This window comes from Hoplias malabaricus, chromosome 6, assembly GCF_029633855.1.
Source record: "Hoplias malabaricus isolate fHopMal1 chromosome 6, fHopMal1.hap1, whole genome shotgun sequence".
In the NCBI taxonomy this organism is placed as follows: domain Eukaryota; kingdom Metazoa; phylum Chordata; class Actinopteri; order Characiformes; family Erythrinidae; genus Hoplias; species Hoplias malabaricus.
The window spans coordinates 6,187,388-6,206,602 of record NC_089805.1 but is presented as its reverse complement, the minus strand read 5'-3'; the positions used below and the strand labels follow the sequence as shown (position 1 = coordinate 6,206,602).

At 37.9% G+C, this 19,215-nt stretch overlaps 1 protein-coding gene across 1 annotated transcript; it reads right to left on the bottom strand.

Annotated features, from left to right (window-relative positions):
* Positions 1-1,422: 1,422 nt before the first annotated feature.
* Positions 1,423-16,637, bottom strand: cdc27 (cell division cycle 27). The gene is made up of 19 exons (XM_066675412.1): positions 16,457-16,637; positions 14,011-14,086; positions 12,546-12,693; positions 11,284-11,409; positions 10,339-10,436; positions 9,859-10,031; positions 8,624-8,838; positions 8,352-8,463; positions 8,053-8,168; positions 7,823-7,922; positions 7,383-7,587; positions 7,095-7,267; positions 6,076-6,228; positions 5,584-5,792; positions 5,323-5,440; positions 4,826-4,954; positions 4,627-4,701; positions 4,358-4,523; positions 1,423-2,961 (listed from the first exon to the last, which is right to left on the bottom strand). Exons 1-19 carry the CDS (start codon positions 16,481-16,483, stop codon positions 2,876-2,878), a joined length of 2,505 nt encoding a protein of 834 aa, XP_066531509.1. The 5' UTR covers positions 16,484-16,637; the 3' UTR covers positions 1,423-2,875.
* Between the last annotated feature and the right edge of the window lie 2,578 nt (positions 16,638-19,215).

Here is a 19,215-nt window from a genome sequence, read left to right as displayed (position 1 = left end):
TGCAGAGTAAATAAAACTGTAACTTTAAAGGAGTTGTGTATTTTATGTCAACGAGACTTTGTTCTCCTTTGATATCTTTATGTATTTGTTTTGAACTAACCTAAGACTTATAAACAATGCAGGTTTCGGCAAAATCTGAACGCCTCTCATTATCTTGCATCATTACAACCGCATTCATAAACACCCTGTTCTACTGTTCCCCTCGGTGAAACTGTGGGTGTCTTTACAGTTAACTGGGAGCAAACAAGTATTTGCAGAATAAAATGGTTCCTTAAACGTTAAATTCCCTTTATTGCTTTATTATTAATGTCTGCCTAATTCAGGAGCTGGGATGTAAACAATCTCATAGATTTCATGGGGGAAACACGCCATGTGAGAGACCCTCCTGTACACAGTGGTGGTGTTAGGAACCTGGGAGTTGAAGATTGTCCAGTCGATGTCCCTCGGGTCTTTTCGTATTGGAAAGGCTTGAATATGGTTTTAAGCTATATGGCTAAAGTGAGAATACTCCCTGTTAGCCAAAAATAAATAGCTTTAAGTCAAATGTGTGAGACATTTTAATGTAATCTATATTCCTAATTAACAGTCCTCAAGTCTGGGCTTAAGTAATATAGATAACTCATAAATTCTTTCTGGAACAGTTGCATATTCCAAAAAGCAGGATTCCAGTTAGCAAGAAAACATAGGCCCAGGTGTGAGTCATTCAATTGGTTTTCAAAATATACCAGATTAATTAATAAATCCCACTATTTGAAATACAATCTTAAAGAGCCATTTTGTTTGAAATCCATAACAACCAAGAAAGCCTCAGCTGGTTTCAGGATTTTGTGTATATTGTTTATAAAGGGAAATAGTGGAAAACAAGCAAGTTGGAGACTCATTAGCTAATATTTTGCCCTACAACATACTTATTTAAGTGTTTAAATCCAAAGTTAAAGACCCCCCAGTGAAAATAAGGGATACAGAAGCAGACTAAAAATATATTGATAGATCCATGTGTACTGAATGCCAGCAAAGGTTAACAGATACATTTAGTACTAACCATACACTAGAAGACTTTGAAAAGCCTAAAGTCTAAAACCCTGTCACATGTAAAGCCTATGAATAAAAAAAATCTAGCTACCTTCTGATTTTGCCAGGAAAGCTGAACAGCTATTTTCAGCTACATTTTTGTGGTGCTTGCTTGATACTGTTATAAGTGGAAATTGACAAACACAGACACACACACACATAAAAACACAATGTATATAAAATTCCCTCAAGCAGTAATATTGAGAGATGCCATTGAAAATTATGATAGAAAACCATATATATACACTGATCCAGAACATCGATTTAAGTAATTATTTTAGGCTTAAATATTCACATCAACAATAAGTCAAAGTAGTTTATTACTTTTAAAATTCTTAAAATATACATTAACAAGCATTTACCCTAAGACAAATCAACGTACAGATCTTGTGAAATTAGGTTTCTAAGATATTTTATGCATTAAAAAAAAAATAATAAAAATTCTGCATTGTCATTAAAAGCACCACAACTTTAAGAAATTTGTCATCTCTTTCTCAGTCTAACTGCCTGTCACTGTGCCAGGTAAGTTTCTTATTGTAAGGTTTGGGTCAATTGTGATTTCATACGTAAGGGTTGAACAAATAACTTGATTCCATATTCGTTAATTGCTTGGAAAAATTATCTGAGCTGTGTGTAAAGATAAACTAAACATCATCTGCCAATACATGTAGTTCAATCTGAATTTAAAATAGGGATTTAAGACAGAGGCAGCTCAAGATCAAATAAAAAGGGGGCACCTACAGCAATATGGCTTTGTTTACACAGGTAGCTTATGCTAATTTTTCTTCTTGGATCTAATATACGTCCAGTCATTTCCTTCACATGTAAACAGGATGCTATCATGTCTAACCATGCCTTGTTTTTTGAAACAAATCTTGTTCATGACCAGCACGTGTTTAAATCCACAACTCTGGTCCGATAAAGAAGAAAAATGTAGCATTTCCACTAGTCTAAACATAGTCCATGACAGAAAAAAATGAAAATGAGGAAAATGTGTTTACACTTCCAGGACTTTGTACTTTCACGCTATATCTCATTCACATACAAACAGTTAAATACTTTGTTCTTCTCTAGCGATTCCTAGAAGGTTGCTAGGTTTGTGACGTTCTCTTCCAGGAGGTTCAGGGTGAGGAAAATCCTGCTGGGAGGGGAAAAAAAAGTGCCCAGTTTGATTCATATGTAACATTCCCCCTCTCTTATGTCATGGGCTGAAAGTGCTACTATGCTCCCTATTCATCTGTATCGCTCTGAAAAGGGGAGAGGAATCAACGGACTTGCAACTCTTACACAGGTCTTTATTTAGAGTAAATGAGAATAAAAATGAACACAAAAAGGCCTAAGCATTAAGACACAAACTTTCACAAATGTCTTTGTTACTTGCTTCCCCCCTCCCCACACACACACTTCATCCCCTCCTTTTGACGGAGAGGATTCGACTCTGGGAAAGATGACATTGAAAAGGGTGGAAGTTTGTTAGGGATTTTGATAAAGACAGTAAAATGTCCCCATGTTGATATGAGGATGAAGTCTGGGCCTGGATGACCCAGCAATAAGGCATAATGACAGGAACCGGAGGGTTGGGAGAAGGATGAAAATGAGAAAAAAAATTAAAATAAGTCGTCAAAAGTAAAAAAATACAGAAATGAGGAGGTACTGTATTAGCAGCAGTTTGTTTTTTCCTTTTTTATTCTTCTCCTTCCTCCTATTTTTGTCTTTTTTATCTGTGCTGGAGCCTCAGGGTTGCTCCAGGTTGGCATAATTATATTTGTGTTGAGTCCAGACAGGAGGCTGCAGAAGCAGAGGTTTAAAGGACCTCATCACTCTCAGTGGTGTGGAGTTGTGTGTCATCAGCGTCCGTCATACTGCTCTCTTGAGACTCCTCCACTTCCGCTGTGAACAACATAATAATTTTTAAAAACATATTTAAAAAGAACAATAAAATAAATAAACACAGTGGGATCTCGAGTTACGAATTCAATTTGTTCCAGAGCCGAGTTCTTAACTGGAACGAATTTTCCCCATTTAAAATAATGGAAATTTGATCAATCGGTTTCTGCCCTATGACAAGTTCTCAAAATGTCCTAAATTATGAGAAAATGCATGTTTTTTCAATATAAAGACTTACACAAATCTTAAAATTACACAACAAAATAAATAGATGAAAGAAAATTTACAAAATAGATCACACTTCGGTCATACAGCTTGCTCAGTTCATTCACACGCATGCCTCGCTTATGTTTTTCTATAATTTCTTGTTTCAACTCCATTGATATACTCTGCCTTTTTCTTAACACTGATGTCCTTTGCTTTTGTGGTCTTCTTGGAGGACATGGTGCAAAATAAAGTTTGCAAAAACCACTAAAAACACTCGTAAAATGTTATAACGAACGAGATACGACTTGATACTGTGCGGTCACACGTGAGAAGAACGTGGTGGCTGGATGTGAGAGGAATCTGTGAGCAAACACCACACCAACTATCAATGAAGATCAGCTCTTCGTGACTCAGGAAAACATTCGTAACTGGATCAGAAATTTTGCTTGCACCTCTACTCGTAACTCGATTTGCACGTATTTGGAACTCGAGGTTCCACTGTAATACTAAATATCTACTAACTCCCTACATAGTACACTTTCATCAAAACACTTGTGTTGTATGTCCACTTTAGAGTTTTGTATAAAGTAGGTACCAAATAAGGAAAGATTTAGGACACAGTCTGAGCCTGAGAAATTAACACGTCTCTCAGAAAGCTTAAATGTGATTCTCAGTCATATTACAACAGGAGATGGTAATTCCTAAGCTACAGCACAGGACCCAAATACAGACAGTAAAGAACTGGGCAATATTGACCAACTGGGTAGTTATATTTGATGCCGACCATCAATCTGCAGGTGTCCACCCCCCATACACAGTGGAACGGAAGCAGACAGTACACAAAACAAACATTTTGTTTTAATGCTGTAACTAAATATATAAATTATTTGTGAAAATATTTTAATATGTAATTGTCTCGTATCCAAATAGTATTTTAGACTATTCAATGAAGAGCAGGTATTAAATGATCAATTATAGGTCAAGTTACCATCTTTAAGATCATTCTGCAAGCAAATCCATTATAAATTTATAATCACCTCCTCTAGTATTCATTATTTCATGGACTAACATTTACATTAATATAAACTTTTATTTTGCAATGAATTGTTTAAATATTTTTATAAATCAGACTAAATTAATATATTTAATATTGCAAGACAAATAATTGTAACATACATGCTTGAGAACTTACTTGAGTAATAAGGGTATTCATCAAGAGTGACTGGTTCCTCGTCTTCAGGGAGGTAACGCTTATCTATGGCCTCTTTGATCTGATTGTTTGCCCCTTTGGGGTCTAGGTCCATGGCCCATGAAAAGTTCATAAGAGCCAGGTGAGTCTGTCCAAGCTTCTTATAAACCTATAAAGAAAAAGGGAGCATTCACCATTATAAAACATTAATTTAATAATTAACAATAAAAAATTAATTTACATAATGCTTAAAAATATACATGTATTATTACCTTTCCTATTAAAAAGTAAACAAGGGACTCTTTGGGCACTATTTGTTTTAGTTCTTCAAGCTCCTGTAGAGCCGCCTGTTGCAGAAAAAAAATGGACAAAAACTCATATTACGCCTGGTAATAAAAAGTGGTAAGAATGAATCACATGATTTCAGTCAAATTTCCAGCCTCTGGAAAAACTGAATAAAAGTAAAATTACCTTGTATTTTTCATTAGCGAACAGAATGGAGGCCCTGTGAAATTTGCATAGTGGGTTCTTAGGGTCAATGCTGATTGCTCTGTTTAGGGTCTCTAGTGCACGTTCTGATTTTTTCAAAGCATGCTGGACCTATGAGAGAACACCAGATATTCAGCTATTTGTCAAAACTAAATTTAACATAATCTCTTTATACAAAAAAAATACATTTTAGCATTTACATAAAAATACATTTTACCAAATATGTTTACAAGATTAAGATAACACAACCCAAGTTTTTAAATCTCATTCCGAGATGAAATCCTTAAAATATTTTTCTGTGGACTCCATATGCATATATAATCCATATAAATCCTCACCATCCATATGAATTTGGTTAATTTCAGTTGTTGGACGCTTTGAAATTTTGTTTACATTTAGAGATATTCCAGGAAAGTAGACGCAAGCTGTGAAACCTCATAAATGAGAGGATGTTCTCATTCCGTTTAATGTATACTCACCACTCCAATGTGACAGAGCAGAACAGAGCTCTGTGGGTTAATACTCAAAGCCTTCTTGAAATGAATCTCCGCCAGGTTAAACTTCTCCTGCTTATAATATATCATACCCAAGCCATACCTGGTTTTAAAAAAGAAAAAGCACATTTTATTTGATCAAATCCTGCATGAAAACAAAACTGAGTCCAAAACACCTTTTAGTCTAAATAACGTTTTCAACAACTAGCAGGGCATGAAATCCATCTGTTAATATGGTGTTCATACCAGGCATTGTAATGGCGCTTGTTGAGGCGGATAGCGTTACGGAAGCAGCCTAGGGCTTTCTCCAGCTCCTCGGTCAGCACCAATTCATGACCTAGCAGTGTGTAGGCATAGGCAAAACTCGGGTCCACCTGTATGGCCCTCGTGAAGAACTTAATGGCAATGTCGTGCTCCCGCTGCAGACTGAAACAGTTACCAGCTACACACCATGGCTGTTGGGGGGAAAAAATGTAATATGAGCATATTACAAAAGTTAATTTTTGCCATTTTAAGCTGGAATATCAAAACACTGCTTTGGCCAAGGGTTTATCATCTTTGTTGCAAGTTCAGATGTTTAATACATGTTTTACAGTACAATGTCTGTCCTGCTCCCCAGAACAAAGCATAGAAAAAGAAAAAAGAAAAGAAACAAAGAAAAGAAAAAAACAAAAAAACAAAAAACAAAGAAAAGCAAAGAAACAAAGCACAGGCCAGGTACCCAAAAAATGTAGTTACCTCTGGAGAATTCTTGTCCATGTCTGTGAGATCTTTAGAGAGGGCTGAAAGTGCTACGTCTTTTTGTAGGTGCCATAGTGTAGTTGAATATATCTCCATCCCCTCCACTCGATAGTTCTCAATGCGCCTCACTTCTGAAAAAATCCTCTCAGCCTGAAGATGAGAACAACCGTAACTTTAGGCAAGCTTTAAATGCCTGAAAGAAATCATTTGTCTGTTTTAGCTATGTGTAAGTTGATTTGTTGTACTAAACATGGTTCTCATTGGGTGATCTTTTTAAAAACAATGTAGGAGAGACCTAATCTAACTGCCTGCTGTAGAACCCATTAACCTGAATAGTGCTTTAACCACCACTGGTACTTTCCAGTTTAGATGGGAACCAAAAGGTACCTAATCAGTGGGAGGAGTTGTGGGGATGCTTGGTTCCAGTGTCGCTGTGGCTGTGGTGTACAGCACCAGAGTCGTAGATAAATGGGAAGGGTCATTGTTTATTGTCTGTTTACAGTAGGTTAAGATCACTCTATGATACACGTGTGTAAAAGTTCTAAGCTGCCCAGAGGAGCTTGCAAACAGCAGGGAAAATTAGCCAACGCATCTTATGTTGTGCTAGATACAGCCCCAGAGAAAATACAGACAGATATTTTCCTGTTGTATAACCATTTATTTATATGATATGTAAATCACACCATTCAGTTCCACTGCATTATAACACTTTTTGAGGATCTCAGCTCTTTAAGTTTCTTAAGCTCATCACACCCATAGATGTCACAGTTCACACTGAGGAACCAACTCTTCTTTGGTTCCAGCTGGGAACAAACTTCTCTGGTTCACGAATTGTGGTTATGCGGTCCCTTGTTGGTGGAAAAGCATTCTTAGGGAGGTTCAACTGAACTGAGGAATGTTGTTACAACCTTCCCAGGCTCATGTTTCTACCCCTGCAAACCATGCAGAGCTCAAATATTTTATTGGTTTTGACCCAGTGGACCCAGTGCCTACATGGAAGTCTGAGGTGGGCTTACCTGCATGTACTCTGCCAGTTCAAAGTGTGCACGTCCGATCTGGCCCAAAACCCAGCCAGTGTTATAGTGGTGTGCCGGCAGCTGGCTGAGGATGCTGATGGCCTCTCTGCAGTTATAGGAGCAGAGGGCTAAGTAGCCCCGGCCAATATCTCGCATCAGCGACATCAGTCCATCTTGAAACATGAAATGGAACAAAAAAAAAAATGTAATGCTCAGCTAAAACTATCTAAGGTAACATTCAATAATTGGACTATTAACTACCATTTGAGCTTGATATGGGGTTTGTACCTGCAGCAGCCTTCTGCAAAGTGAAAGCCTGAAACTGAGGTGAGCTGATGTTGCCCTTCCCCTCAACCATAGACGAGTCTAGCTTCAGGATTTCAATGCTCTCATTCAGACTGGAAGGGGTGATCCCACCTTTCCCTGTTTTTGTCTTTGTTTTCCTATTGGGGATTTTTGTGGGGAACTTCATTTTTAACTTCTTGCTGTTCTCCTGTTGAATTTAGGCATGGATAAAAACAAAGAGTTAAACACTGGAGCTTTTGGAGGGGTTTAAAACTTACAATCACTACTTACAATCCCAGCACAGTGATGTGTCCTTTATAATAGGACATAAGAAAAGCTTGTGTAAACCTTACATTCTCATAAGTAAAGGTCCAGAGGAAACCATTTTAGTTTAGGTCTTGATATATTCTCTATGCATGTAAGACTGTACAGGAAGAGAGTACCTTGGCAGTGGAACTGGCACTGGTGAAAAGTCTGGAGCTCCGCCGAGGCTGTACATTGGGGGGAGCAGCAATGGTGGGACTCAGCACTTGAGGTGTAGTACTGCATAATACAGAAGCATACTAGCTGTACTACAGGCACTTAGATGCGTCTTCCAAAATACAGACAGATTTACTTCTAAGACTGATATTCCTTCTATTTGGGAACCCTCACAACAATAGTTCAAACTCACCTGGTCTGTGGAGCAGTGGTCTGGGTCTGGTTAAAGGGGTTCGGAATTACTTCTCTGCTGTTTCCGCTTTGTGCAAACACAGATTTAGTGCCCACCTGGCTGATTCTACTGACAGTCTGTAATGAACAAAGGATCATTGGGAGGCCAGCAATGAATATGATTATTATTTACCGATAAACGATATATAAAAGCCAAAACTAATCAGCTAAAATACTAAAAGTAGATGAAATCATTTGCAAATACATTTTAAAATGTGCCTCTACGTTTTACTATTTAGTGTGCAGACAGAAAAGCAGCACCTTCTTTGGTGGACCAGGTGGAGGTGGTGGTTCCATCCCTGTCCCACTGTGACTATAGTTCTGCAGATAAGAGGGGTCTCCTGGACTTGGCTCTAAAGGCAATATTCCAAAACTGGACAATGGACAGAGGAAAAACACAAGCATTTGGTCTTCCCACCTTCAAAAAGCAATATCCAAAATTTGGATTTTCCAAAATCCAAAAAAAATAACTTCAAATGCTTAAGATTAGGTATTGGAAATTAAGTTTCATTAATCTTTTTAAGGGTGTTCACCTGGGTGTAATAGGACTCAGTGTGGCTGTGCCTCCAAGTAGACAGCGGCCACTCTTTGGCTTATTCTGGACCTGTTTGGACAGCAATGAGCCGCCTGTGCCCAGGGGTGCAGAATCGGGTGAGATGACAGAGGAGTCAATATAAGACATAGAGGAGTCTGTGTTTATAGATGAGTACTTAGAGTTGGACGATTCCAGATTAAGCCGGTTTAGTTCCTTTGAAGAAGGGGATACAAACAGATTTCAAGAAGTCAGAGATTACAAACCACAGCCTATCATGCAGGATCTATTGATCTGCATACTTGTATGCCCACTTTCACTCAGTCCCTCAATTGTCAGGACCCTCAAACAACAACAAAAAACATGTATATTTGGCTGGTTGATCGCTCTCAGCTCTACATACATAATCGTGTGTTAGTGTGCTGTGCTGCAATGAGTGGAGTTTTCAAACCCCTCGGTGTCACTGGTGGACTGAGAATATTGTGCTAACCAAAGACATCCAACCAACATTGCGCTGAAGGACCAGAGCAGAGGTCTACAACTAAGGACTTTTTATCCAGGTTCCAGGCCCTGATTTTACCACTGGACTAGAAAATTACCATTACAAACAGGACAGCAACAGATGAGCTACTGTCTTTAACTTTACATTTACAAGGTTTATAACACCTACTTTGTTGAATGTAGAACAGCACTGATGTGTCTGATCCATTCATACCAACTTAACACACGCTAACTACACTAACGCGTCAATGCGCACCACCCAAATAATATCTATTGTGCTTTGATCATGATCATTAAAGAACAGGGTGAAAGGAGGCAAACAAATGTAAAGCAGCAAAACAGTACATGTAGTAAAGCAAAAACATGTAAAGCAGTATATAGTCTGTAATTGTAGAACTACAAAGTGCTTGTGTATAGTCAGTGAAGCTAAAAGTATGAGTGTAGAAACAAAGACGCGGTCAAACTCATGGTTGATGAGGGGCCGTATGTATGTGCGCACATGTCCATATCTAAGAATGGATTTCAAGCCAACTATATTAAGCACACTTGATCCTTTGTCATTTTTTACACTGTACTGAACAGCTCAGCCTTCTAATTAGTAACTGTACACAAGCAAATGGAAAAATTGCTTAAATGATAATGAAACATGAAATATGAAGTTAGTCTAAAGTCTGTCTGCTGCATGTAACTGTACAGACACATTAGTTGCATGAGATATGTAGACTGAAATCATACCAGCGTGTCCTGGGGCGTCTCCATTAGGACGGAGTCTACCTGCCTGTGAGGCATGTTGTGGCTGGGGGTGTAGGCGGGGCTAATAGGGAAAGTGGGGGCACCCCCTGCGCTGCCACCATTGAAGCTCTGCAGAGAGGTCAACTTGAAAATCTGCTCTGGATCTGGCCGCTCACCTTTGTACACATAACTACAATCAGAACTTGTGACATGTCACACAATATATTTTTTGCAATATAACTGCTACATTTTGAATGTCTGTAAAGCTGCTTTGTGATGCCACCATGTTGTAAAGAGCAGTATACTAATAAATCTGACTTGTCTGAACAGCAGAAGAGTATAAAGGAAGGGGGAATAAAATGCAAAAATGTTAACAAAATGGTAACATTTCACTAATGCAGTATAATGTCTTAAAATTCAGGGTTAGAATAAACCAGAAACATATGACAAAAAAAAAAAAAGCAAGCCTGACTGCTAACTCACCAATCTGACAGAGCGACTCAAAGGGAGACCAGAGAAAAGGATTTTCACTCAAGCTCTTTTGATAACATTCAGCTCCTTTTGCTAAACGATCTGTTTTGCTATAGAAAGAGAAACAATAAAGGACAGCTATTTGCATTTCTGAATAAAAAGAGTCATGTTTAAAACAATATATACTCTAAATTATGGATAAGCATGACTATTTGATTAACTGTTTATCAAGAAAGTGTCAAAAATTGCTAAGAAAGAAAAGACAATTATGTTCAATTTAACTTTACTCTCTTTTAAAAAATCAACTAAATTTAAAAATTATGTCTGAAGTAGACATGTATACCACCTGGAGCAGAGTGAATCTGGTTAACTGGCAAAGACAATTGACTGATTCACTAATGCAGTGAAAAATATTGACTAATAAATGAGTGTAATGCCCATCCTTACTGTACATAAACACCACAGAAGCACTGAATTTTTTTTATTTATTTATTTTTTTTAAACAAAGAATCGAATAGACTCTGAGCAGTTCACATGATGTGTTATGCTGCCTTTTCCAATTGCTTATGGGAAAATCTATTCTAACAGATCTGAATCAAGTTAATTTGATCATTACAACAGGCAAATCTTTAGCTTTGTCAATAAAACTAACAATATAGTCACTGGTTTGACTGAATCTAGAGAAAGCTCTGCATCCTAAACCAAAAAAAAAAAGTCACTGCTATCAAAACTGAAAATAAATCAATGGTTTCCATGGAGTAATGGTTTTCAGCTCTCCAGTGATGTAGTGACAGTGCATACAATAGTATTGGTAGTAATTTATATTTCCATCTCTGCAACCTAAAAAGAAAATATTTAATTTGCATAACCTTGCTATTAAGTGGAAATTAAATGCAGTTTACAAACACCTGGTGTTCATCTTCCATAAAGCAGACCGGTAAATCAGAGCTCACATACCAGTAGATTTGCCCAAGTAGTGCCAGTGTGAAACAGGACGAGTCGCCAAACTCTGTGACAATATCATCCTGGCTCTTCTGTTTGTTCAAGACTCCTCCTGTGAGGATCTGCTCACCCTCTGCCAGCCTAACCAAAGTAGCATACACACAGAACAGAGTGGTCAGTACCTACACTAGCAACCATTATAAAATATAAACAATCATCATTAGATTACAAACCTTCTTAAATAACCCAAGCATGTATAAAGCATGTCCAGAACATAATTTTTGAAAAATGACAGCCTAGACGAAATAACTCCACCCTACTGCACACAAGTCAAATCAAATATATGGGAAAAACGCTATCTTGCATAAATGCAATACATTCACATTTATACAACGTAGCATGAGAATATACACCTCTTCTCTAAAGGGGCACAAATAATAAATAAATAAATAGCAAAACCAATATGTTTCTATTACCATTCATGCATTGTTAAACATGCATAGTCAAAATATCAAAGTTTTTGCAAAAATAGTGATGTAAACTCACTGTGTTAGGATTCAAGTGCAAAAAATGTTACATGAACACAATAACAATGATTTAAATCTAGTCAAATTACAGAGCACCAATGCATAATCAGTGTGTAAAATTCCATTATTCAAAATGTTTTGGTAAACAAAATACTGTTAAATAAACTATTTTATAAATCCCTCAACAATTAGAAGCATACATAAATATACAAACAGTATTTAAGCTATTAAAACTGTAAAAGCATGCCAGCGTTTAATGTGTATTTTGACTGTCTGTTTCTCATTTACAATTGCAAATTGTGGCCACATAGGTGATTCACACCGCAACATAATCTCAAGTCATTTTTATGCATTCACTTTCTCTCAGCAACACACAACAGCTTGTGCAAATATAGCTTAGTCTTTAAAGCGATCCGAGAGAAAGACTAATATAATTACAACCTACTGTCAAGGAGATTGCAATACTTTATAAGCAACCCATTTAATATCCAACTGAACAATAACATTACAACAATTTAAAAGCCAAACATATGCATATGTAAACACTAAATTTTTTTCCCCTCACAAGCAATCTTTCAAATAAAAAGAAACATATACATGTTAGCAAAATTACACATGGTAAAACATGCTTATTTTCATGTATCCTCAGGCCATTGCAGGAGACCATGTATTTGACATCAGTGTCGTGTTTATTCGTTTATATAAAGCCTTGCAAGCAACATAAATGTATGAGGTCAGAAAAGTTCTTACTTGCTGAGTTCTACACAGCATTTGGCAAGGAGGTATTTGCACTGTGGTGTGGTGCAGCTGTGCCCTTTGAGGAGATGGTATGCCTTGTAGGCCTTTCCTGATCTGTAATAACACGTAGCCAGGAGGAAAAGGGCCTCCTCCGAATGTACTGACAGGAAAAAAATAAGAAAATTAATTAACATTGTACAGGATTAACTGTCCGTGACATCAGTGTTTAAAGAGAGTCTTAGTTTAGATTTCTGAATGACGTGCAGTTTAACGTTATCTGAATACCATTATATAGCGTATGTCTACAACAAGCATTTGATACATAAATATAGTTTTTTAAAAAAGATGCTGGGATAGATTCCCAAACTTAAATATGTACAGGTGGTAACATTGTGTTATGTGTCAATGGTTTGAAATCACAGTAATCCGTATTATTTTATCATTAATATGTGCTGAATATTATTTAACGCACACATTTAGCAGCACTCTCTTCATGTATACAAGACTTAAACAAATACAGATCTAAATGAAAAACAAACTTGCCTTATATTAAGCTGTAGGAGTCTTCATGTGTTTTATGTTTAACAGAAAATCAAAAATTGTAACTTTATAAACCTCAATTTTGTTGTTTTTGTGGTAATAATTATGCTACATAGACAAAACTGAGCTCCTCTAAGTGGCATGATTAGTTCACACAACTCCTAGACTGCAAAGGAAAATGTTTCTGAATGTAACATATTTAAGGTGAAACTTACGAGCAGCAGAATGTTACTGAGCATAATTACAGCACCATTCAAGACAGAACAGACCACCAAGCTCCTGCACCATTTAATATGGAATGAGTTTTTTGCAGGAAACTTCCTATTAGTTATTTAAAATAATATACAAAATAACTAAACCAGCACCTTTCTATAGCCACGCTAAATGGTATGTGCTTACAAGAGTATCAACATCAGCTATGCTAACCCAGTTAGCTGACCTTTCGCTGAGTCTTCAGGAGCTTGGTATTGGGCCCAATTTCACCTCCCCATCCTGATTTCAACTACCATGGCTTTGATGGTCCTTGAGGAGTGATATCAGGATGGACAGATGAGATTTGGTACCACACTGTAGCTCTACTGTGCGATTTTTCCCTGACACAAAAACAATGTTACGTACTACACCGGCATTAAAATTAAAATGGCAATACTGCCAGGAATTTTACCAGTAACCATTTCATGTTTAGAGTCAATAAATTTACAGTATTGTCAATTTCCAAACAAACAAACAAGACTGCAAATTTTCAATGACATCTAATTGTAAGGAGTATCAAGTCTGTCCCCTGACTGCCAAATAATACATAAATCACATCATAACACAAAATCCTGCAACAGCATGCACAGCACAGGAGTAACAAATGTCTTTGAAGATTCTAAAAGAAATCAAGGTTTTGCAGCCATTGATGAAGTGTCAGTGTTGAAAAGGTTGAAGTCACTACCTTCAGCATAGAGCCTTTCTGCCAGGAACACAGCATCTCTGTAAGCATAGTGGTTTAAAGCGTGCCAGACTGCAGCCTGTAGACAAACACAGAGACGAAGTTACCACTGCTTGTAATAACATTGTTTCTTTCAGAGGACAGAAATATATTAGAAAAGCTCCAATGTAATAGTAGTATTAGCTAATGTTTGTAATTCAGATTCATGGACTGGTTTAATTCAAACCCAAATACTGACATTAATTGCTTGAGTCTTTTAGGGGCTATTCAATCCCCTTAGTCCAGCCAAGAGTGTCCTGTGGGCAGGGTCCAGTGACGATGGGCAGACAAGGCAAGTGTGTCTAATAGAGTGAAAATTCAAGAGGCAGTGTTTTCCACTCATATCAGCGCAACACACACACCACCATGTCAATGTCACTGCAGTGCTGAGAATAAACCTCCCAAATTATTTCTGCATACCACTGAAGAGACAGCACGAAGAGGCAAACACTGTTTGCAAAACAGCAGATGAATTACAGTCCAACTGTTGAACTACAAAGTGCTCCAGTATGATTAGATCAGTATGAGAGAAAGCACCATGAGTGTCAAAACAAGCTGGTCATAAAGTTACGACTGATCAGTTCATGTAAAGACTTTGGTAAGACAAGAACAAGGTCTGCACTTAAACATGCGACCCAATCTGATTCTCAGAACTATTTATATATAAAGTATTTGTAGTTACGCTGACCTATACGGGAAGATTGTTTAGAGTCAATATTCAGTCAACATTCCTCAAACAACAAGTAAACAAACATTAACAATAACTATATTTAAAGGCCCAATCTGGTCACCATTGAATCCCCTAAAGCCTCACTACGTTTAATGAATATTAGATATTAAATTAATTCTAATAACATATGGAATAATAATAATACAATTTCACAGTCACAGACAACTTGCCAACATCAGATTAAAATGGAGAGTTTTTTGCTAGTGCACAACTTTGTGGGTACTTGTAGCCTTTAGCTAACAGAAGCAAGTTTCAGGATGGAGGGTCACCAGTTAAATTCCTTGGACTAGCAGGAAAAAAAAAAATCATCCCTGGCAAAAGTACACTTGAGAAAGGACCTAACCCCCAAACTGCTCCCTGGGTGCCAAGGTGGTTGGCTGCCCCTAATATATGTGAAGATTTACTCACTAATGTGTGCTTCTGTTCACTACCACAGATAGGTTAAATTCAGAGAAGCAATTTCCCTAATGGGATTAATAAAGGTAATCTTCTTCTTAGACTTATGACCATACCAGTACTCCTCTTTTCTCTCCTCTCCTTGCCATCCACTACTCACCTGCAGTTCAAAAGATCAACCCTACATCAACCATACAAACCTATCTGAATTCGCCTTTTTTGTTGAACACTGCAGTTTCACCGCAGAAACGCATAGCCATTGTGTTGACTGCTTGCATGATACATCTAGCATCGTTAACAAGGTTAAAAATGTATGTGATATTCACTGGAAGGTGTCTTTAAGGCACCGTCTCCTCTGTTAAACACCTCACTGGGAAGATGAAGAGAACAGCTGAGCAGTCATTGCTTGTTAGCTCCAACTAGGCAACCAACATTAACAAAATAGAACTATATTTAACTGCAGCTTAGGATTAGCCTGCCATTCAGAACCGTGTCGATTTCTTATCTTTGAGGAATACGTAAGAAACTTAACAATAAAAACATAACACCTAGAAATGCTGTTAGTCAAGACACACGTCTTCACTAAGGACTTTCCCGTAAGAGAACGCACTAAAAGGTTAACGTTGCTGAAAAACAAGTTAGCATTCCCAGCTAACGTTCAAGTATTCATCAGTATACATATGTGCGGCAGTTTAACTGAATCCTGACAAAACTGTTGACGACCAGGAGCTCATATAAAAAAGTCATATCTAAATCACAGCAACGAAATTGCAAGTTTAAATATTACAAATGCCCTAAAATCTGGCAATCAAACGAGCTAACGGTTGTAGCTAGCTTGTTGGCTAGCGACAGCTAAGCTTGAACGAAGCTTAATTTGGCTTATTCGCCAGCTTCTTACTCGAATTCCCGTTCCACCTTAAACAGTGCAGCAGTTCCAATCTGGCGCCTTTAAGGTGGTATGGAAAATTCAAAAATGAAGCTTGCGAATTTGTAGCCAACTTCCAGCTTCAGAAACGACAGTGGTTGTATTTAGGTGTTGCGTTAACAGTACAAGTGTTTATGTATCTAAAACAATATTATCTTCTTTTTTGGTCTGTCGTATTTGTGTTTGCTTGTCAGCGTAGAGTGAAGGCTTGACGTTTGAAGAGGAGCTAACAGTCAGTTAGCTATAAACAGGCCTGAACACAGCATAAAACCTGAAGTAAGTTGCAAGCTCTTGGACTAAACTCGCATCCCCCGCCGCACACGCACGTAAAGAGCTATTTAAATGTGTAGTTAAAGTACCTGCACTGGTTCCTGCAGCACCGTCATTCTGTCACTGTGTCCGGGCTCCTCTTGTGCCCCTCGGCTCTGTGCCTCTCCGCTTCTACTCCTCTCTGCTTAAACACGGCTAAATGCTAACAGCGTCAGATTTTGAACATGACTGACCGTTATCGGCCGCCGAACATAGACGATTCAAATACGACCGATACGGAAAAGGCCGAAGCTTGCCGAAATGTGACGAGAAGCTGTAGGGTCTCAAACGACTCTAGCCCTGTGGTATTGCACTAGCTAGGTCATAAATTAACTTAAAGCCATTTGTATTCAGCAATAAAACCTCACTATACTTTGTTGAAATGTAACGTATAATGTAACGTGAATTCCAATTCTAAATTCAATCAATGCGTTTAGCATTGTAATGTATTGTATTTGTAAAGTTCAAATGTGTGGCAGACATTTTTATATTAAGGATTTGTGAGGGAAAATATTGCACAAATGATGTTACTTCAAATTCGACGCCATTTTATCATTATTATTATTTGAAATACACTTTCAGAGATCATGTAGATTCATTTGATATTTAAAACAATAAAGTAAATGCCCGTATTTTAGACACAAAATCAACGAAAGTCTTATCAATAACTACGTGCATTTTGACTGAAATTTGGCTCTTCACGCTCTTCACGCTTGTGGCAGCAGGTGGCGCCAGTTCACGTTTTTTCATTACTTCGACACAGCACAGTGAGAACAGCTAAGAAACGGGAGGTTTGGGTGGGCAGAGGAATTATGTGGCAAAAAAATAATAAATAACCTCTTAAATAATAAGAATGCCCACCTAAAGATGTTCTAGAGGAAAATAAAGTGAACTTTTTCTTATTTGACCTGATGGACAAATGATGGTCAAAACATATGTTCACCGTGATGCAAACACAGAAACACCCTTTACAGCTTTATCACTTGATTTACAGTCAGCAAATGTATTTTCTCAGTTATAACATCAAGTAACAGTGAAACGTCAACACAGAATATCAGTAATAATGTTATTAACAATTAACTTTATTCCTTCCCAGTAAACATTTAGCCGTTGATTCAACGTTGAAATAACGTAATGACTGCCGTCTAATCAACGTTCTCTTAAGGTTGAAAATGAAAGTTGAAAAGACGTCCAATCACAGACATTGAAAAGACGACTATTAGACGTATTTTGGACGTCCATTGACGTTATTAATTGGTCCCGAAATAAATTACTTGTATAAAACGCGTTTTGGACGTCCACTGACGTTATCGATTGGTCACCACTTAACTAAATTATAAAGATGGATTTTGAACGTCCATTGACGTTTAAAATATGTCCTTGACGGACAGACTACTTTTAGACCTATTTTTAACGTCCAGGGACATTCCTTGTTTACTGGGTTAGCTACATTCTTTTACAGTTTTCTAAAACAAGTATTTGCTGTATTGAGGAAAAACAAACTTTTATTTCAAAGTGACAATTTATGCCTTCATTCCATGATGTTTACATCACATATATCATAACCATTTATGAGACCATATGTAAATATGAAATAATTTACAGCAGTTAAAGTCCAGCAGTTAAAGTATAAAGAAGTCATTACATTAGATTAGATAACATTTTACATTTCTACAGTGAGTTTTTGCCAATAACAACTGTAATTAATGCACTTAAAAACCTGTTGACAGCTCATATGGTGCTTTATATTTTGGACATGGCTCTAAATGATCTATTAGATTGGATGCAGTGTAACTGGCCTCCTTTAGAATCATTACCAGTTTGGCCTCTGTGGTGTCTGGATCAATAAAATTGACAAGTAGAATATTCAGACCCTTTCTTGAGATAAAAGGTTTTGCAGTGTCATGGCTAACATGGAGTCAACACCCAGAGCAGCCAGGCTCATGTCTTCATTCAGCCTTTCATTCTTAACACCAAGTGTGTTACAGAGCACTGACCTGATATATTCACTTGGTGATGAGGTGGATCTTGCCGTCTCTAGCCCTGATTCAGACTAGGAAGGACATGCAAGGTGTATTCCTTAAAAATGTAAATTTTTTTGTTATGTAGCAGACATTCTCTGGAGTTTAAATCTTGGAGGATGTAGCAGATCTCAGGGAAACAGGAAACAATGTGATCTCCAATTTTAAGATGGCTTACTGAATTCTTCAAAGCTGTTACTGTGCCACTTAAGTCAAGGGCTAGAAGGCTGTGGTTTTTTTTTTATTATTATTATTATTATCGTTACACTTATATAGCGCCTTTCTAGACACCCAAGGACGTTTTAAAATCTACACTGCTCAGAACGCTCAATTCACACACACTGGCGAGAAGCGGCAGCCAAACGCGTACTCTCAACCAGAAACGACCGTCCACCTGGAGGACTGCATCGGGCACTAGGGTTTAACCCAGGACAGAGCGCGAACGTGCTAACCACCAAGCCACCGTGCCGCCCGCGTTTTGTAGTGTCTTGCTGCTCCAGTAAATTGTCTGGACAAACTGTAGACCATGCGTTCGATTCCCGCTCCGGGTGACTGTCTGTGAGGAGTGTGGTGTGTTCTCCCTGTGTCTGTGTAGGTTTCCTCCAGGTGACTGTCTGTGAGGAGTGTGGTGTGTTCTCCCTGTGTCTGCGTGGGTTTCCTCCGGGTGACTGTCTGTGAGGAGTGTGGTGTGTTCTCCCTGTGTCTGCGTGGGTTTCCTCCGGGTGACTGTCTGTGAGGAGTGTGGTGTGTTCTCCCTGTGTCTGCGTGGGTTTCCTCCGGGTGACTGT